The sequence below is a fragment of the Rattus norvegicus genome, chromosome 12 (genome assembly GCF_021556685.1).
Source record: "Rattus norvegicus strain SHRSP/BbbUtx chromosome 12, alternate assembly SHRSP_T2T, whole genome shotgun sequence".
Classification (NCBI taxonomy): domain Eukaryota; kingdom Metazoa; phylum Chordata; class Mammalia; order Rodentia; family Muridae; genus Rattus; species Rattus norvegicus.
In genome coordinates this window covers 29,352,363-29,373,570 of record NC_141545.1, presented here as the reverse complement: position 1 = coordinate 29,373,570, position 21,208 = coordinate 29,352,363, and the positions used below count along the sequence as shown (strand labels likewise).

At 48.9% G+C, this 21,208-nt stretch overlaps 1 protein-coding gene and 1 long non-coding RNA gene across 49 annotated transcripts in view; one reads left to right on the top strand and one right to left on the bottom strand.

Moving 5' to 3' along the window:
• The first annotated feature begins 219 nt into the window (after window positions 1–219).
• Window positions 220–5,690, top strand: LOC148002290 (uncharacterized). Of its 3 annotated transcripts, XR_015634950.1 has the most exons (4): window positions 220–304; window positions 726–890; window positions 4,231–4,400; window positions 4,942–5,690. It is a non-coding gene; the product is annotated as an uncharacterized LOC148002290 (long non-coding RNA). The 3 variants fall into 3 exon arrangements; XR_015634952.1 differs by lacking the exons at window positions 220–304; window positions 726–890 and adding an exon at window positions 2,119–2,319; XR_015634951.1 differs by lacking the exons at window positions 220–304; window positions 726–890 and adding an exon at window positions 2,119–2,319 and having other exon boundaries at window positions 3,930–4,400.
• A 1,027-nt stretch (window positions 5,691–6,717) lies between these two features.
• Window positions 6,718–21,208, bottom strand: part of Gtf2ird1 (GTF2I repeat domain containing 1) — a 106,673-nt gene continuing 92,182 nt past the window's right edge. For 7 of the 46 annotated variants that reach the window (XM_087577707.1, XM_087577717.1, XM_087577735.1 and 4 more), the window contains 9 exons: window positions 17,716–17,796; window positions 13,980–14,057; window positions 13,256–13,448; window positions 12,550–12,587; window positions 11,390–11,467; window positions 10,685–10,877; window positions 9,250–9,287; window positions 7,998–8,131; window positions 6,718–6,957 (listed from right to left, as the gene is read on the bottom strand). In XM_087577707.1, coding sequence (XP_087433833.1) covers window positions 6,889–6,957; window positions 7,998–8,131; window positions 9,250–9,287; window positions 10,685–10,877; window positions 11,390–11,467; window positions 12,550–12,587; window positions 13,256–13,448; window positions 13,980–14,057; window positions 17,716–17,796 — 902 coding nt within the window. In that variant the 3' untranslated portion in view covers window positions 6,718–6,888. 46 annotated transcript variants of the gene reach the window in all.

The following is a 21,208-nucleotide window of genomic DNA, read 5'->3' as shown; positions in this document are numbered from 1 at the left end:
CTGAGGCTAGCCCGGGTGTTGTGGAAACTCCTGTGGACTCTGGTGGGGTTTTGTCTTTTACAGTCTATTGTAACGCTAAATGCTGGCCCCCTCAAAGACCTGGAGTCAGCACGCAACCCTGTGACCTTGCCCCCAGTTAATTGTGATTGGTAAACAAAGCCGCCAACAGCCAATAGCTGGGCAGAAGAGACATAGGTGGAGTTTAGATTTCCGGGGCTTGGGACCCTGAGGAGGAAGAACCGGAAGGAGAGCGTGGCCCTGAGAGCTGGCCAATTGGAGCTAAGAGCAGCCCAGGTGAAACATAGTGAGTAATAACTCGGGGTTATCGGTGGGAAAGTGGATTCTAACAGCATGGAGGGTGGGCAGCTGCCCAGCTGTTGTGCTGCTTAAGGCGTGTTAAATATAAAGGCTGTGTTTTTTATCCGGGAATTCAATAACTAAAGGTGGGATAGAAGCCCTGGGCTAGGAATTTTTAATTTCTACTACACATGTCTACATGTTTACCCTTCCTTATGTGGGAGACACAAGTCAAAGTACCATTCCAAGCCAAGTCCAATTTGGGGAGTCAGTGAGTTTATTGGGATTAACTACAGAGCAGGATGACGGGGTGCTGACAGACGGACAAAGCAGCCACAATGCCCAAGTCTCACCCCAGCATGGGCAGGGAGGATGACAACCCCCTCACAGCTTCGAAGACAGAATCCTGGCTTCTGTTAACCTTCCAGTGTCCCAGCACTTCCCAAGAGCATGCGGGCCACATGTAACGAGGGCAGAATGACATACAGCCGTCTGAAGTCAGGTGAGGGGCCCAGGATGCTCACCACGCCCTCCTCCTGTGAATGAATGTCAGCAGCCCTTGGAATCAACAAAGTCCAACTTGGAGATGACTGGTAAGTAGTTGAAGTGATCTTGATAAAATGTCTGCTGTTATGTTTAGAAGACAGCCTCTACAGAGAAGCGCGCGCGCGCGCACACACACACACACACACACACACACACACACACACAGACAAACAGATAAAAACACAGAAGGGGGACAGAGACACAGAGAAGCACACACACAGAGAGACAGAGAGAGAGAGAGAGAGAGAGAGAGAGAGAGAGAAACAGATAAAAATACACAGAAGGGGGACAGAGACACAGAGAAGCGCACGCGCACACACACACACACACACACACAGAGAGAGAGAGAGAGAGAGAGAGAGAGAGAGAGAGAGAGAGAGAGAGAGAGAGAAAATACACAGAAGGGGGACAGAGACACAGAGAAGCACACACACACACACACACACAGAAAGAGAGAGAGAGAGAGAGAGAGAGAGAGAGAGAGAAACAGATAAAAATATACAGAAGGGGGACAGAGACAGAGAAGCAGAGAGAGAGAGAGAGAGAATCTGAGAGAGAGAGACAAACAGATAAAAAATACACAGAAGGGGGACAGAGACACAGAGAAGCACACACACACACACACACACACACACAGAGTCTGAGAGAGAGAGAGAGAGAGACAAACAGACAAATATATACAAAGAGGCGGGGAAGAGACACAGAGAAGCACAGAGACACAGAGAGAGTGTGTGTCTGAGACAAATAGACAAACAGATAAAATATACAAAGGGGGGGGGGAGACAGAGACACAGAGAAGCACAGAGATACATATATAGAGAAATTTTATAGAGCTGTAACTACTGTTGGGAAGCCCCTGCCCCCAAGAACACTAGCCCACCCTCATCTGCTTGGTCCCCTGGGTGCACCTGGGAGGAGAAGCATGTGTGCTTTGAGGAGCAGGTGTGGGCAACCACCCTACTTTTCTTCCCTCTGCCTCACCCTGGTGTTTCGGGCTGATGATGGCTTTATTACTGTTTTCAGTCAGATATAATTCTAGCACTTTCTATAATCTCGATCTTTTCATTGATACTAGATCTTCATACAAAGAATTTGTATATAGGATGATTAGACACCCACCAGCACACATCCCCGGGCAATTAGGACGTTTGAAATGCAGCACAGCAATCTACATCCTTCGTTTATTACTTCGGAAAGTGTTTTTGTGATTTTTCTTTGGGGCGGGGATGGGGGTGGGGGGGATGTGTTTACAAAACCAACAACAATTCTCATTTCGAGTTGCAAAACACGAAGCCATTTTGAACGGAGACAGATGGCGGCTAAATGAAGTTTAATTAAAGAATGAGAGCTTTGAAGCAAATCGCTTTACAAAGCGCGGCAAGCTCAGATTCTTGAGTGCTTGCCTAAGTAGCATCTGGAAGCTTTCTGCAGACAAATACCCAGGAAAGGTGTTCTGAGGGAGAAGACCAAGCAAAGGTCAGGCTGGAACCAGGAAGTAGGGTGGGGGTGGGACATGAGACCGGGACTTAGAGATGCTGTGGTGGGGGTGAGGAGGTGGGCAGGGGGCGGGGGTAGGGGACTGGTGGAGCAGGGAGAGGATTGGGAACAGGGACGGAAGGGGGACAGTTAGTCAAGTTTTTAGATGGAGCCAGGCATGGAGACACACCTAATCCCAGCGTTTCTGAAGTCAAAGCAAGAGGATCAAAAAGTTCTTGGGCCGCACAGCTTTAATCCCAGCACTGGGGAGGCAGAGGTAGGCGGATCTCTGTCTGAGTTTGAGGCGAGGCTGGTCTACTTCCAGCCAAGGCTTCACAGAGAAACCCCCTGTCTCAACTCTCTCTCTCTCTCTCTCTCTCTCTCTCTCTCTCTCTCTCTGCCATCTTTAGCAACATGAGTTAGAGGCTAGACTGTGTCTACAACCTTGTCTCAAAAAACAAAAGGCTTTGCATTGGAGGGGTATCCCCTCCTCCTTTTAAAATTTGGGGGCTTTGTTTTGAGATAGGGTCTCATGTAGCCCCACTGGTCTCCCACTCCTCATCCTCTTTCCTTCTCCAGAACTGGAATTATAGTTGTGCCCCACCCACTGAGCCCACTTTTTTGCAGTGCTGGGGGTGGGGGGGATTTAGGGCTTGCTACGGGCTAAGCAAAAGCACTCCACCGCCTGAGCTGCATCCTCCCAGCCCGTTTTGTTTTGAGACAGGGGCTCCACAGCCCAGACCCACTGAATTGCAGCGATCTCGGCGGGAATAGTTGGCTTTGTATTTAACTCAGAACCTCGGGTTTCCCAGCGCTAGCTCCACCCCACCCTGGGGCTCCAACCACCTACTCTGACCTAGTTGCCTTGGGTCATCGTGGGGGCGGGTCTAGACCACAGACTGGCGGCGCCAGTGGCTGCTCCCAGTATAAGGGCGCCAGGTACCCAAGGCTCTGTCCAAAAACCTAGGTTCCAGCCACGGATAAAGGGTGGCTGTGAGGCTCAGCTAGAAGACTGATGGGGGACGGCGAGGGTGGAGGGTCGACAGCCGGAATAGCTAGCTTAGTGTAACAGTGACAGAAATCCTGAAAATCTTTTTCCTTTTTTTTTTTTATGTGGGGGGAATGAAACCCAGGCTTTGGTTATATAGTATCCTGAGCCCCTCATGGGGTTAGGTGTGGGTTGTAGAGTGGGTGGGTGAAGCCCTCCTCTAAGGGATTTGTTTATTGAGACAGGGTCTCACTATGTAGCCTCGGCTGGCCTCAAACTCACTATGTAAGATCAGCTTCAGTCTCAGACTCAAGAGATTTCTGCCTGCTGCAGCATTTGGAGTTGATCTAAGGGTTTTTTTTTTTTGTTGTTGTTGTTTTTTTTTGTTTTTTTACATTTAAAAAAAGATTTATTTTTATTACACTAAATTGTGTGTGTGTAGAAAAGTACAGTCACCTGTGGGGCTGGTCACAGGCGGTTATGAGCCATGGGACATGGGTGTAGGGAATTGGCACTTTTGTAAAAGCAGGACACAGCTAAATGGCTGGGTAGACCAACGGTCTGCCTGTCCAGCCCCAGGTTTCTGTTATTGTTTTGTTTTGTTTTGTTTTTGGTTTTCCAGTGCACGGTTTGTGTAGACCAAGCTGGCCTCGAACTCAGAGATTCACCACACCCAAATTCTGTATTTGTTTCTGTGAAAGGGCGTTATGTAGCCCAGGCTAGCCTAACTTGCTATGGTAAGGAGAACGGCCTTGAACTGGTGCCACACGTATCGGACTCTGTATTTTGAAGCAGGGTCTCATAATGAGCTCATCAGGTTTTCAGGGTGTGTCTTGGGCTGGCTTTCAACTCAAGATCCTCCTGCCTCAGCAGCAGGTATTATAGGTACACCACGGACCAGCCATCCTCATTCCTGTAAATAGGTCAGTGGTCCATGATGGAGCCTTGGAGCTTGAAGAGAGCTTGCAGTGTGTGGTACTGAAAGCCCAAAACTCCAGCATCTGGGAGGTGGACGCCAGAAGGCCTCAAGTTCAAGGTCAGCCCCGACCATAATGAGGCCCTGTCCCTGAGCCCCCACCTCCATTGTAGAGGAGTGAGTATCCGGGTGTGGTGTCTCCATTCCTTCTTTTCCATCTATGAGATGTAGAAAAGGCCAACTAGGAGCTGACTGGCGTGTGGTGGTGGTGGTTGGGTACCAGCAGAGAGGGGTGGGAGGAGGGGACAGCCCACAGGGTGTGCCAACTTTGTGGCTTGTAACATCCTTCCGGGAGGAAGCTAGTCCAGATGTCTGGAGCAGGGCCTTCCGTCTGGGATGCACAGAGCCATCCCACAGGCCTGGGAGAAACATCTGGACTGGTCTGTCATATGTCAAGCCAGAGCTCATTCTGACGGGAGAATTATTAGAGCCAGGTCCTGGGGTCATCCTGATCTCCTTTCCAATAAGCAGCATGCAATGCTCAGACAGGGTAGGAAGACAGGGAACCTGAAAGGGATACAGGAAGAGGAAGGGCTCCTGCGGCAGGGTGGGGGTGGGGTGTATCCATTGAAAGCTCTTGCAGAGGCTGAGTGTCACGAATTCCAGTCGACATTTACTATTGCAGACATAAAGATGATATGGTATTTCTCCTTTCTAGGACGTGTTGTTTTAGCACATGGTTTCAGAAAAAAGAAGAAGCTATGTGGCAGCAACAGTGGCGTTGGTGACAGTGGTGGTGGTCTCTAATTTTAGGCCTGAGGAGAGGGCTCGGCTGTTAAGAACATCGACTGTACAGGTGGTGATGGCTTATGCCCTGAATCCCACCACTTGGGAGGCAGAGGCAGGTGGATCCCTGAGTTCAAGACCAGCTTGGACTACAGAGTGAGTTCCAGGACAGACAGGACTACACAGAAACCCAGTCTCAAAAAGGAATGATGGGAGGCTGGAGAGATGGCTCAGCGGTTAAGAGCACCCGACTGCTCTTCCAGAGGTCATGAGTTCAAATCCCAGCAACCACATGGTGGCTCACAACCATCTGTAAAGAGATCTGATGCCCTCTTCTGGTGTATCTGAAGACAGCTACAGTGTGCTCATATATAATAAATGAATAAATCTTTAAAAAAAAAAAAAAGAGGGGTTGGGGATTTAGCTCAGTGGTAGAGCGCTTGTCTAGCAAGCGCAAGGCCCTGGGTTCGGTCCCCAGCTCCGAAAAAAAGAAAAGAAAAGAAAAGAAAAAAAAAAAAAGCACCGACTTGCTCTTCCAGAGGTCCTGAGTTCAATTCCCAGCAACCACATGGTGGCTCACAACCATCTGTAATGGAATCCAATGCCCTCTTCTGGTATGTCTGAAGACAGCTACAATGTACTGATAAGTAATAAATGAATAAATCTTAAAAAAAAAAAAAAGGAATAATGGGAGGAGGAGGGAGGAGGGAAGAGGGAGGAAAAGAGATGGAAATTCATGGTTTCATGCAGAATAAGCTGGTGTTGAAACTCTGTGGTATATATATTTGAAGGTGGGGACCAGGCATGCAGACTTGCTTGGACGTGTGTTTGGGTTTTTGTTTTGTTTTGTTTTGTTTTTTAAATCACACTTAATAACCAGGTGGTGGCACACACCTTTAATCTCAGCATTTGGGAAGCAGAGGCAGGAGGATCTCTGTGAATTCAAGGGCCACACAGAGAGACTTTGTCTTGAAATTGCTCCCCGCACCCCCCTCCCAAAAAAAAGAAAGAAAAAATAGAACAAGAAAAACCACACCTAATGTGTTTTCCCACCTGACAGCATGTGTGTAGAGGTCAGAGGGTATGGGAGTTGGTTTTCTCCTTCGCTCGTGTGATCCCTGGGAGTGAACTCAGGTTTGTCAGGCTTTTCCAGCAAGAGCCACCCCTACCCACGAAGGTTCCCTTTTCACCTTACTTTTGGAGACGGGATCCCTTGGCGACCCCAGAGCTCACTGATTCACATAGGCTAGAGGTCAGCAAGCTCGGGGGAATCTTCCGGTTTCCAACCTCCCATTGCTGGGTTTCTAGGTATAGAACGCCACACACACTGTATAGCTTTTTCCATGGATATTGGGGATCTGAAGTCACATCAACCTGCTCACAGAGGACTCCCCAGCCTCAAACAGGAACTCGGGATCCTCCTTTCTCCACTTCATGAGCGCCAGGGTTACAGATGTGCACACCACACCACACAACACCACACCCGGTGTTGGTGTGGAGCCCATGGCTTTTGTGCATGCCAGACAAGGACCCATGGCTCCTCTTGTGGCCACAGTCCCTTGGCAGTAAAGAAGATAACTTCTGTCCCTGGACAGCATAACCCAGCACTCAGGGCACCTGACTCAGTCTCTGGATGAGACCGCACCACCCACTGGGGCCACACCACCAAACGTGTACACGTAACCAGGAAAAAAAAAAAGGCGACACATTTGTTCTTTTTCGTTTTCTTTACTTATTTAAAAAGGCCTTGGCGGCAGGAATATAGTGTAAAAATCATTGGAAAAACTAAAAGGCATCGATACATATCCGAATATACTTTGTACATAAATTACATTTTCCTTTAGTCTTTTGAGTTGAGGTCCTGATTCGGCTCTGAGGTCTAATAATCAAGGGGGCCTGGAAGCTGCACGTTTAGTCCGGAATAGTCCACCATGTACACTGGCCACTGCTAGAGAGAGGGGGAGGGGGGATAGAGGGACCACGTTAGGACTCCAGGTGACACGGAGGAACTCCCAGAATAATCAGCGCGCTTGCTTTGAGGGTGAGCTCAAACGTTAACTTAGTACGAAGACACTGAGGCCTGGAGAGGGAAAGAGATCTGTCCGAGGTCATGCAGGTAGAACGTGGTGATTGTCCCCACCTGTGTTCCAGGGGCTCAATATATGGACTGGAGCCCATTGAGGGCTTCACCCAGCTTCACCCCACAGACACTGTCTCACCTCTTGGGGTGGAGGGAGGGAGTAGTCAATAAGAGGAAAATGGAGGGAAAAAAAAATCAGTCTTTCTTTCCTCCATTTCGTTTTCTTGAGGCAGTCTCACATGGCCCAGGCTAGCCTCAAACTTTCTACATAGCTGAGGCTGACCTTGAACTTATGACCTCCTGCCTCTACTTCTTCCCGTGTTAGGATCATAGGCATGTACTACCAGGTCCGGTTTATGCGGTGCTGGGAATAGAACCCAGGGCTTTGTGCATGCAAGGCAAGTACCCTGCTGACTAAGCCACACCCTTAACCCCCTGTTTAGCAGTTTTCTTTGAGATGGGGTCTCATATAGCCTCGAGCTGGCCTTGAATTTCTGATCTTCCCCCCCCCCTCCGCTACTGGGACTAAGGGCATAAGACACTACACCCAGTTTTGTTTTGTTTTGTTTTGTTTTACATGAGTATTCCTTTGAATCAGGAAAGGGCCAAACGAAGCAATGTGGCCGACAGGTGATGGAGGGCGAGTTCTGTCATGTGACCATCTACCCTCGGGCTCCTTGTTTACACACACTGCAGGTGACACCCACACTTCAAGCACCGTGCCAATTGCACAGAGCCTCGGTCTATCTTGTGGGCAAGACCAGTGGATGTGCCTGCACCTCTCGGGTTGGCTGAGTCCCTCTCAGAGCCCAGTGCCTCCCAGTTCCTGGAGCTGTGGATGGCCCTGCCCGAGGGAGGGGCAAAGGCCACACAGAATTAGGGTGAAGTTCAGATCCGCGTGACTTTACCACGAGGGAGATCTGGTTGGTGGACGCCACAGACTCTGGATTAGAGGACGAGGAGGATGAAGAAGAGGAAGAGGAGGAGACTGAGTTGCCTTCAGAGACCCGCTTTCTCTTGCGCTTGGGAATGTTGTCTTTGGCTGGTGGAAGAAACAGTTGCTGAGGCCTGATGCCAGGGGCCGTCCCGTGTTGGCCTCCTGAGCTCCAGGGAGAAAGCCCTGCTTTTAGATTTTTAGTGTTTAACTCATTTGATGTCCTGGGAAAAGAACCCAGGGTTTTGTATACATTGAGCCACGCCCCCAGCCCCTCCCTGGGGGATTCTAGGCAGGGGCTCTACCACTGAGCTATGCCCCCAGCCCTCCCTGGGGGATTCTAGGCAGGTGCTCTACCACTGAGCCACGCCCCCAGCCTCTCACTGGGGGATTCTAGGCAGGGACTCTACCTATCTCTGAACTACAGCTATATTTTGATGCCCCTGGCCTGGTATCCTAGGCTCAGTGGGAGAGCCTCACCTGTCTAGCCTTATTTCTTAAGCAGATCAGCTGTCCCACTTCTGGCTCCTGTTCATCTACCTATCTGTCTTGCTGATAAAACACCCCTCACCCACCTCAACAGGCTCCAGCTATTTCCACAGCCTCATCTAGAATTGAGTCTTCAGTATGGCTGCCTACCCGAGACTTTTAAAAGTCCTCAGCATCTGCTCTGCTACCTAGGTATTTTAGTTTGGTTTGTTGAGGCAGGGTGGACGGACGTCTCATGCTGGCCTCTAAGTCAGTCACTGTGTAGTTGAACCTGCCTGGCCTTGACTTCTAATCCTCCAGCCTTCCACCTCCCCAGTACTGTGCTTAGAGGTTTGTAGCCAATTTACACAGTACTGGGGAATCTTTGTAGGGCTTCACACATACTCTCCCAACTAATCCACACCCCAGCCTTACCTATTTTTTAAGAAATTGTGTGTGTGTGTGTGTGTGTGTGTGTGTGTGTGTGTGTGTGTGTGTGTGTGTGTGTTTGTGTGTGTGATGTCAGAGGCCAACTTGCAGGAGTGGCTGGCCCTCTTTCTATCCTGTGGGTCCTAGGAATTGAACTCAGATCATCGGGTTTAGCAGCAAGCACCTTTAGCCACTGAGTCATCCCAAGGTTGTGCCTGCCTGTGCTCTTTCTTTTCCTTCCTTCCTTCCTTCCTTCCTTCTTTCCTTCCTTCCTTCCTTCCTGTCCCCATGAAGGAGAAGGCTGGCCTCTTCTCTGTCTCTCAACTCACCTGGCACCTTGGCATTGTTGCAGACGTCCCCAAAAGGTCTGAAAAAGACAGAAGCCAGGCCACAAATTAGAAAGTTTCTCCTCAAACAAACCCTGGTAGCATACATTTTCTGGTGGTTAGCAGTAAGACCGGAGCTTCATAATGCGGAGCTCTCATGTTGACTGGAGACCTCTTGAATACAGGAAAAATGATGCTTGAAGAGTTTTAGACTCATTCTTTGGCATTATAAAGATTACTGAGTGGAGAGTGACCACCTATCCCTTTTAATTAATTTATTTATTTTTAATGTACACTGTCGCTGTCTTCAGACACAGAGAAGAGGGCATCGGATCCCATTACAGATGGTTGTGAGCCACCATGTGGTTGGTGGGAATTGAACTCAGGACCTCTGGAAGAGCAGTCAGTGCTCTCAACCGCTGAGCCATCTCTCCAGCCCAGATCCCTGCTTTTAGATTTTGATTTCTACATATAACTTTGTTGCAGTTTTTGGACTTTTCATATTTTCAGTTTTGAAATGCAAAATTTCTCTTTTTTTTAAAGCTTTATTCATTTACTATATATAAGTACACTGTAGCTGTCTTCAGACACACCAGAAGAGGGCATCAGATCCCATTACATATGGTTGTGAGCCACCATGTGGTTGCTGGGAATTGAACTCAGGACCTCTGGAAGAGCAGTCAGTGCTCTTAACCACCGAGCCATCTCTCTAGCCCTCTAATTTTTATTAAAAAAGAAAAGAAAAGAAAGTTTCTCCTCATCTGCCGCTTTGGCTATAGGAAGGTCAACTTTGGTTATAGTTCAAGCAATAGTTTTATACTCTACACGAAGTTCAGTGGTCCATGTGTTAAATGTGCGGTCCTCAATTGGGCACATTACTGGGGGTGGTAGCCCTTTAAGAGGAGGGACTTGGTAGGTTGTGTGGTCTGTCCTCAGTGGGGTCCTGGTACAATTGCTTCCTCTCTCTGCTCCATGGCTCTCATGAGGTGAGCAGCTCACTAAACACATACTTCTACCAAGATGCACTTCAAGTGACCAGGGCACAAGATCTCTGAACCTCTTTTGAGACAGTCTTGCCATAGACCAAGGCTGGTCCATGTTCCTTCTGCTTTTTCCTGACCAGGATTATAGGAATACATTAGCTCATGACTAATCCAGGTATGGAGGATGTGGCAGCAGGAAAATTAGGAGGTTAGGGTCAACCTCAGCTACATAGTATGTTCTAGGCTAGCCTGGGCTACTGGATTCTGTTTAAAACAACATTTGGAGTTGGTTTTCTGACTTGGGATCCTCTCTCCGACAGAGTCCTGCTGACCCGCTGACCTACTAACCAGCTGACCTGCTGACCCACTGACCCGCTGACCCACTGACCGAGTCCTGGACCACTGTGGTGCCCTCTCCTTCACCTCTCGCCCTTCTGTCCCCACAGAGCACTCACTGGAGCTGGTTGATGATAACCATCCGTACGTGGTCTCTGGCCTTCAGGATCTTCTCCAGCCGATGGATGTCGTAGGTGTTGGGGTTCCGGAAGGGGATGTCATCTGGGAGGCCTTTCACCTCCACGGCATCCGGGCTGTCCCGGATCAGCTTGTACGGGACCAGCACAGGCCGATTCAGTCCCAGGGCCTCACCTGAAGAACACAGGTCAGGGCCAGAGAAAGGTGGTCCCATGTCAAATGGTGGAATACTCTGGGGAAAGGATTATGACTCTGACAGCCCAACTCAGCAGTCATCCCGCCCCAGAGACAGCAACACCAGCCACATATGCTATGACAGTTAATATTGGTCATCAATAGATTCTAGAATTATCCAGAAGACATACCTCTGGGCATATCTGTGAGCAAATTTCTAAATTGACCCGTCTAAATGTGGATGGCACCATCCCATAGGCTGGGGTCCAGAAATGGACAGAGCGAGCTCTGGGTACCAGCACCATCTCTGCTTCCTGACTATGGATATGATATGACCAGGGGCTTCACTCTACTGCCCTATGGTCTATAGTTCTAATCTAATCTGTAAGCCCTTCTTCCTTCCTTAAGTTGGGTACTTTGTCACAGCTATTAGAAAACAGTAACCAATACACATGCCACCAGCCACCGGGAGCTACCCTGCAGACACATCCCAGCCACTTGGGAGCACTGACCGTATTTCTCATTGAAGAGCTCCTTCACCTGCTCTCGGAGGATCACCTTCTTCCCGAGCTTGTTAGAGTCGTCCTCATCTGTAGGGAGACAGTAGGCCTGCTTTGTAGTCTCTGTGGTATCTGCTTTGGCCTCAGGGGTAAGTATACCATCCCCACGGAGCTCACTTCCGCTCCCACTCATCCACCAACACACCCACCCACTCACTCCCTCACCTCCCATTCACCCATCGGTCTACCCACTCATCTTCCCATCCACCTGAATTTCTTCCCATTCACCCATCAGTCCACTCACTCACCTTCCCGTCCACCTTAATTTCCAAAGCAGCACCCCCACCACAGCCCAGGCATAGAGCACCCCAAGAGGAGCTAACAGTCTATCAGTCGTAGCCCCAGAAACAAGTGTGACAGGTGGGACGCTCAGGAGGTGTCACGAGGTATCACCCAGGGACACTTCCTTTCTTTCTTGTTTCGTGTTCATGTTTCCATTTCTCTAGGACAAGGTCTTACGCTGCTGCCCGTGCCGGCCCTGCACACAGTCATTCTTTTTTTTTTTTTTTTTTTTTTTTTTTTGGTTCTTTTTTTCGGAGCTGGGGACCGAACCCAGGGCCTTGCGCTTCCTAGGTAAGCGCTCTACCACTGAGCTAAATCCCCAGCCCCGCACACAGTCATTCTACATCAGCCTTCTAGTGTTGGGATTAGAGGGACGCTCCTCCTGTCCTGCTTGGTGCTGGGGATGGGACCAGATGTACAGTGTGCTGTGTGCTACTGAGCTATGGCTCAGCTCCCTTGGTGTTTTTTATTTTTTTTTAAAGATTTATTTATTTATTTATATATAAATACACTGTCACTGTCTTCAGACACACCAGAAGAGGGCATCGGATCCCATTACAGATGGTTGTGAGCCATCATGTGGTTGCTGGGATTTGAACTCAGGGCCTCTGGGAGAGTAGTCAGTGTTCTTAACCGCTGAGCCATCTCTCTATCTCTCCAGCCCAGCTCCCTTGTTAGAGGATGAGTTTTAGACTGATGTGGAGACAGGGCTGGCCCTAGATAGAGGGCCCGCACTTCTAACATATCTTTGTTTAAGACGTTTTATTTTTGGAAGGCAATAGATTAGTCCCCGTGAGGGAGAAGGCTGGCCTCTCCTGCCTGTCACTCACCTGGCACCTTGGGGTCATTGCAGACTTCCGTAAAGGGTCTGAAAAAGACAGAAGGCAGGCTGAAGTGAGAAGGTGTCCCCTCCTCATCTGCTCCATAGCCAAGATGCAGCTGCTGGGGCTACAGTCTGGTCAGTTCAAGCCGGAGTTCTCCACCCTAAGTGGGGCTCAATGGTCCATGTGTTAAATGTGTGGTCCTCGACCTGGCGCATTATTGGAGGTGGTAGCCCTTTGAGAGGAGGGGCTTAGTGGCCTGCCCTCAGTGGAGATAGTAGTACAATTGCTTCCTCCTCCTCCCTTCTCTTCCCACCTCCCCTCTTCCCTGCCTCTCCTCCCTTTGCCTCTGCTCCCTGGCTCTCATGAGGTGAACGGCCCCTTCCACCATGCATCTGCTCCCACCAAAGCCCGGACGAGATCCCTGAACCTCTTTCCCAGCACTCGGGATATAGAAGCTTGAACATTAGGAGTTCAAGGTCAACCTCAGCTACATAGTGTGTTCCGGGCTAGCCTGGACTACATGAGATGCTGTCTCAAAACAACATTTGGAGATGATTTTCTGACTCAGGATCCTCTCTCTGACAGAGTCCTGCTGACCCGCTGACCTACTGACCAGCTGATCTGCTGACCCACTGACCCGCTGACCGAGTCCTGGACCACTGTGGTGCCCTCTCCTTCACCTCTCGCCCTTCTGTCCCCACAGAGCACTCACTGGAGCTGGTTGATGATAACCATCCGTACGTGGTCTCTGGCCTTCAGGATCTTCTCCAGCCGATGGATGTCGTAGGTGTTGGGGTTCCGGAAGGGGATGTCATCTGGGAGGCCTTTCACCTCCACGGCATCCGGGCTGTCCCGGATCAGCTTGTACGGGACCAGCACAGGCCGATTCAGTCCCAGGGCCTCACCTGAAGAACACAGGTCAGGGCCAGAGAAAGGTGGTCCCATGTCAAATGGTGGAATACTCTGGGGAAAGGATTATGACTCTGACAGCCCAACTCAGCAGTCATCCCGCCCCAGAGACAGCAACACCAGCCACATATGCTATGACAGTTAATATTGGTCATCAATAGATTCTAGAATTATCCAGAAGACATACCTCTGGGCATATCTGTGAGCAAAAATGTCTAGGTTGACTTAATTTACCTGGACTCACTCTAGGGGGTGGCACATCTCACAGGCTGGTGTCCAAAACTGAATGAAATGACAGTGTGAGCTGGGTACCAGCACGAATCTCTCCGCTTCCTGACTACGGATATGATATGACCAAGGGCCTCACTCTCCTGCCCCTATGGGCTATAGTTCTAATCTATAAACCCTTCTTCCTTCCTTAAGTTGGGTACTTTGTCACAGCTATTAGAAAACAGTAACCAATACAAATGCCACCAGCCACCGGGAGCTACCCTGCAGACACATCCCAGCCACTTGGGAGCACTGACCGTATTTCTCATTGAAGAGCTCCTTCACCTGCTCTCGGAGGATCACCTTCTCCCCCAGTCTGTTGGCATCATCCTCATCTGTAGGGAGACAATCGGCCTGCTGTGTAGCCGCTGCAGTCCTGCTGCCTCTATGACAGCTGTTACGGTCTCAGCAGTATACCATTCCGCACACCTGCTCACGTTTGCTCCCATTTGTCCACCGACACACCCACCCACTCACGTCCCATTCATCTCTCCATTCACCTGAATTTCCAAAGCAGCACCCCCACCATAGTCCAGCCATGGAGCACCCAGAGGAGCCAACAGTGCAGGGGATATCAGTCCTAACCCAGACTTAAGTGTGACGAGACACTCGGGAGGTGACACAGGAGATTGCAACACTTGCTGGCCTTGAATGTAAGCATCTTGTGCCAGCCTTCTGAGTGTTGGGATTAGAGGGACACTCTACCATGTCGTGCTTGGTGCTGGGGATGGGACCAGAGTATTCAATGTGCTTTGGGCCACTGAGCTACAGTTCAGCTCACTGTTCTAAAAGATGGTTTTTAGAGTGACATGGCTGGCCCTGGATAGAAGGTCTGCACTTTTAGCATCTTTTGTATGTATGTATGTATGTATGTATGTATGTATGTATGTGTGTGTGTGTGTGTGTGTGTGTGTGTGTGTGTCTGTCTGTCTGTCTGTCTGTCTGTCTGCCTCTGCTTCCCAGTGCTGGGTTTAACAGTGTTCATGCCCAGTTATTGTCACATTATTTATGTGACACCGTATGTGTGCAGTGTCTGAAGAGGCCAGGAGATGATGGATCCCCTGCAACTGACCTGATGGGAAGTTATGAAGTGCTTGGTGCAGGATATAGTCATGTATTCTTTTAATGCCAGCACTGGGGGCAGAGGCAGGTGGCTCTCTGTGAGTTTGAGGTCAGCGTGGTCTACATAGCAAGTTTCAGGCCAGCCAGACCATACAGGGAGACTATGCCAAAGAAGAACCGTATCCCTGCAAAAACATAGGAGGTGGGTGAGGTTAGGGGTGGAGCAAGATGGGTGAGTTAAGGCATCTGCTGGCAGGGCTGGAGAGATGGCTTAGGGGTTAAGAGCACCGACTGCTCTTCCAGAGGTCCTGAGTTCAAATCCCAGCACCCACATGGTGGCTCACAACCATCTGTAATGGGATCTGATGCCCTCTTCTGGTGTGTCTGAAGACAGCTACAGTGTACTCATATACAATAAATAAATAAATAAATATTAAAAAAAAGACACCTGCTGACAAACCTGATAGCCTGAGTTCAAACTCCAGGGCCTATATATGAATATCGGAGAACTGACCCCCCAGTTGTCCTCTGACACAAGCACCCATACGCGCATACACAGTGGCTAAGAACAAGAAACTCTTACCATCCACTGTTCAAATTTCCTGTCACCTCAAGAAATTCTATTCTGTGGGTTTCATTTCTTAGATATCTGAAATCAGTCCCCTTAAATTTGAAGAGTGAATGTCTTTTTCTTTTTTTCCTTTTGGTTTTTTTTTTGAGACAGGGTTTCTTAGTATAACCAGCCCTCACTATCCTGGACTCACTTTGTAGATCAGGCTAGCCTTCCTCTGCCTCCCATGTGTTGGGATTATAAGCGTGCCACCTGGCTGCACAGGTCCTCTTTTTGGGTGGGGCGGGGAAGTCATGGTCTAACGTAGCCTAGACTGGTCTTGAACTCCTGATCCTCCTGCCTTAGCTTCCCGAGTGCTGGGAACTGAATCCAGGCCTTCATGTAAGTCAAGCTTCCTACCAATGGAGCTACAGCCTGACCTGACCCCACTACTACTGTTTTTGTTTTTTTGCTGTTGTTATTTGAGCCCCTTTGCCTCCTCAGTGCTGGGATTACAGACACAAAGCTCGACATATCCTAGTTTTTGGCCTCCTTTCTGATGGCCCATCCACCAAGCTGTCATTTTTTTTTTTCTTTTTCTTTTTTTTTGGAGCTGGGGACCGAACCCAGTACCTTGTGTTTGCTAGGCAAGCGCTCTACCACTGAGCTAAATCCCCAACACCCCAAGCTGTCATCTTACTCTTTCAAATCCACCATGTTAGCCTGAAGGATAACCATATTTGTCTCCAGGATTACTTACGCCTGCAAGCATACGCTCATGTACACACACACACACACACACACACACACACACACACACACACACACACACACACTATCTCTCTCTCTCTCTCTCTCTCTCTCTCTCTCTCTCTCTCAACACACCTGGCTCAGCAGCCATGCTGGGGCCGCTACACTGCCCAATCTCAGGGTGAAGTTCAAGGGCCTTGAATGACTTGGGGCCACCTCCTGCAGGAAGCAGGGGCTCCTCTCAAGAGAGTTTGTGGCGGAAGGAGGGACAGCAAGTTACAGGGAACAAAAAGCCATATCCTTCTTCCTGCCTCCAGCTTTCGTACAACCTCCCTCCTATGAATTACATGATTAAATACAGGAACGAAGATCAGCCACCACCAAGTACAAGTTCACTGTCTCCCCCCAACCCCCAACTGGGCCTCAATCCCATGAACCTCCAGGCCCAGCTTTCCTGGTGCTGGGCATGTTCCACTGGAAGGTTTTTTTTTTTTTTAAAGATAGATTTATTTATTTATTATATGTAAGAAGTAACAGTCGCTGTCTTCAGACACACCAGAAGAGGGCATCATCTCATTACAGATGGCTGTGAGCCACCATGTGGTTGCCGAGAATTGAACTCAAGACCTCTGGAAGAGCAGTCGGTGCTCTTAACGGCTGAGCCATCTCTCCAGCCCCACCCCCCCTTTTAATTAATATTGTTTGCATGTGGGCCATGTAGGCACATGGAGCTCAAAAGACAACTAAAGAGCTTTTCCTTTTCTGTTTGTGTTTGTTTCTCTGTGTAGCCCTGGCTGACCTGGAACTCTGAGACCCGCCTGCCTGTCTTCCCAGTGCTGGGATCATAGGCGGTCTTCACAGGCTTGTTTGTTTGTGGTTTTTTTTTTTTTTTCCTTTTCTTTTTTTTTTTCTTCTTTTTTTCGGAGCTGGGGACTGAACCCAGGGCCTTGCGCTTCCTAGGCAAGCGCTCTACCACTGAGCTAAATCCCCAACCCCTGTTTGTGTTTTTGAGACAGAGTGGCACCATGTAACTCTTGCTGTTCTTCAATTTGCTGGGAATCACCAGGCTGGCCTGGAACTCAGAGATCCGCCTGTCTCTGCCTCCTTGTGCTGAATGACATGTGTGGAATCATGCTTGACTCGGAGAACAACCCGTGGGAGTCTGTTTCCTATTATACACCATGTGGGTTCCAGGGACTGAACTCAAGTTGTCCAGCTTGGAGTCCTGTGCCCCTAGCTGAGCCAAGTCTTTAAAAGATTTATTTATTTACGTAATGTGAGTACACTGTCACTGACTTAAGACACACAAGAAAGCATCGGATCTCTTTACAGATGGTTGTGAGCCACCATGTGGTTGCTGGGATTTGAACTCAGGACCTCTGGAGGAGCAGTCAGTGCTCTTAACTGCGGAGCTGTCTCTCCAGCCCCGAGCCAGGGTTTCAAATAGCTCACTACTTGAGTCTCAAATTCAGTACATAGCCAAAGATGATCTCAAAAGATGGCCTGATCTCTTGCCTGGACTACCAAGTGCGAGGGACCGCAGAGGTGTGCCACCATGCTTAGCTCCTAACTTGTTCAGACAGCGGCACAGACAGAGACCCCTGCATCTGTGCCCCTGGGACCCCTCTGACCTGGCTGCCAGCTGTCTTGTTGCGGTCTCCTTGGTCTGGTGGTTTTTCCAGCTTCATGTCCTGTAGTGAGAATTTTGGTTTCTTTAAAAAAAAAAAATGCAGAAATATTGTAAGAACGTGTTTTTGTTTCAGTCCCACATGTGGGAGATGGGGCTGCTTCAGACTGACCACAGCGGCTGACGGTGATTTGCCCAGTGCTCTGGCAGGGGCGTGGTTTTGTCAGCTGCAGCGGGTTTCTGGTAAGTGTGTGATGTTTGGAAATCTGGGTATTTTTTTTGGAGGCTGCAAATGCTAGGTCTACCTGAGAGAGTGGGCCGCTGCTGGTTAAGTAGTTGTGCACAAAGGAGGAACGAGAGGACGTTAGGTGTCCTGATGGTGAAGATCAAACCCAGGGAACTTGACATCCCTGATCGGCAGGAAGTCGTCTAAAGATATCATCAGGCCCCTTTGCTACCCCTGACTACGAGATGATTTCTTTCTCTCTCTCTCTCTCTCCCCCCCACCAGGTGTTAGGGGGTTGAAAGGGTGAAAGACAGAGGCGTGGAGAGAGATAAAAGAGGAAAGAACCCACAAGGCAGCCAATAGTCTGGCTTCGGTGTCCCCATCCCCAACTCTCAATTACCTTGTCATCTAACCTTCCCTCAACACCCTGCAAAGTCCGAGTGTCCAAGAACCACAGAGCTGAGTCCCACCTGCGCCCCACCCTTGCTGTTCTGATGTGGCTCAAAGACAATGTGGCTGGTGGCCACTCCAAGCCGATGTCACACCTACTCAAATGAAGGTGTCGGTGACTCTGATCAACTCGGGTGGTCTTCAGAGGTTAATTAATTTTTGTGTGTGTTTGTGCATTCACGCCTGTGTACCAACGAAGCCCTTCCTCAGGATGCTTACTTTTTTGAAAGACTGTCTTATTTGGAACTGGCCAGGAAGGCTACACCACTTGCTCCTCTCTGCTCCTGCAGAGCTGGGAGTTTAAGTGGACACCACCATAGCTGGTCTTTTCTCAGTGGGTTTGCTAACTTAGCCATCCCGAGTCCTTCTGCTTCATATGTTTACGAAAGGGTTTCTGGAATCTTATTGAAAAATCTGAGGCTCCTTCAACCTCATGGGCTGGCAGAGCCTCTCTCTCTCTCTCTCTCTCTCTCTCTCTCTCTCTCTCTCAATGATCCTGAGAACACAGAAGTTTCTTTCCAACCACACACGGACACACGGGGTGCAGGACATTAAGTCTTTGGTTTTCTTTTTTGAGACAGGGTTTCTCTGTGTAGCCCTGGCCATCCTGGAGCTCACTCTGTAGATCAGCCTGATTTTGTCTCTCCAGCGCTGGCAGGCACAGTGGCTCTGGCTGAGTTTCCACAGACTAGGAAATGGTCAGGGATTCCCAGACACTTGGCTCCACAGGCCCTTTTGTAATAAAGGAGGAAGCATAATGCCAGATCTGAGCCCAGCAGTGTGGCATCTGCCCACAGCGGCCTTCCTGCCCCACCCTAGCAGAGGCCAGGGCATCTCAGGAAGACAGAAAGGCAGTCATTATTGGAGCCATCCTGACAGAGCAGCAGAGGAAGTGTGGTTGGTGCTGGGATTGTAGTGTCTTTAGACACCAAGAAAGGGGTCTGGAGAGATGGCTCAGTGGTTAAGAGCACTGACGGCTCTTCCATAGGTCCTGAGTTCAAATCCCAGCAACCACATGGTGGCTTACAACCATCTATAATGGGGTCTGATGCCTTCTGAAGATACACTCATATATATAAAATAAATAAGTAAATAATTAAAAAAAAAAGACACCAAGAAAGGACAGTACTATTTTGAACTCTCAAGACCAAGACAGAGCTGGAAGGGTAGAGAAGGAGGAAAGCAGGGGACTGGAGGACTGAGGCCAGGAAAATATTCCTCAGGCCTTGGGGAATGGAATACCAAAGGGCAGAGAGGACCCTGAGGAAAGGAAGGCTGAGAAATAGTAAGTCAGCCTACCTAAAATTGTAGATTGTTAAGGTAGGCTTATCCATGACCAGAGATAGTAAGTTAACTTATCTATGTGGTCATGCATGGTGAGCTAACTTACCCAAGATAACACACTCAATTAACTTATCTAAGATCATATAGACGGCAAGTTAACTTATCCATAATCGAAGATCATAGTTGACTTACCTAATAGCACAGCTCAGAAATGGCAAACTAAGTTCCTAAAGGGGCAAAAGAGGCCATTTCTGTTCCTCTAATGTCTCCCCCTACCCTGCTCCTTGATTGTCAACATCAACGCCAGGCCTACCTCAGATCCAGGAAGTCCTCCTTACTTTCAAGGAGACAGACAGCACTGAGAGGCCTTCAGTGCTATCACCCAGGCCTTTTGCTACCTCTGTGTGGCAGGCAGGCCTTTCCCCTCCACTGAGCCTTTCAAACTGGGCCGCAGACAATGCTAGAGAAATGGATAGTCACTTTCCTCAGTGTAAATCATTGTTATAAAAGCTTAGAGAGGGCTGGAGAGACGGCTCAGCGGTTAAGAGCACTGACTGCTCTTCCAGAGGTCCTGAGTTCAAATCCCAGCAACCACATGGTGGCTCACAACCATCTGTAATGAGATCTGGTGCCCTCTTCTGGCCTACAGGCATATGTGTAGGCAGGATGCTGTATACATAATAAATGCATTTTTTTAAGATTTATTTATTATATATGAATACAATGAAGCTATCTTCAGATTCACCAGAAGAGGGCATCAGATATCATTATAGATGGTTGTGAGCCACCATGTGGTTGCTAGGATTTGAACTCAGGACCTCTGGAAGAGCAGTCAGTGCTCTTAACCACTGAGCCATCTCTCTAGCCCATAATAAATGAATCTTAAAAAAAGAAAAAAAGAAAAAGCTTAGAGAATATTAAGTTTGCCAGGCAGTGGTAGAAGGTGGCTCATAACCATCTATAAAGGGATAATATGTCCTCACCTGGCATCATACAGACAGAACATACTCATATTTTTAAAAAAAATACATAATACATAAATTTAAAAGATAAGAAAATATATACACAAGTAAAATTCAGCTACAGGCCCAGCGCCCCTGCTAGGCAGCTCAGAGAAGACCCTGGCTGACAGCCATTGATTAAGCCATGAGCCTTTCACCAGGACAAGCATTAATTCTGCTGGGTAGGCAGGGTGACCTTGGTTAACAGCTACCTTGGTCTGCGTTGAGGTAAGTGTGACAATATTTTTACACTGTAAATCTTCCCATTTGTTCAGAAATGTCTAAAAATTGCAGGTTCTGTCTCGATAAAAACACGGTGAATTGCCCAAGGTGTAACTTGAGGGAAGGAATCTGAAAGCATTTCTCAGATGAGGGCAGGGATAGCTTAAACCTCCACAGAGCCACAAGAGACATTTGTCCTGGGAGGCTTTTTCCTCAGGAACACAATATTATTAAAGAAATTAAAAATGTCTCCCCCTGTTCTCTCTCCATGCTTGGAGTTAATTCTCACGGGGTGGGGGCTTCATTTGCCGTAA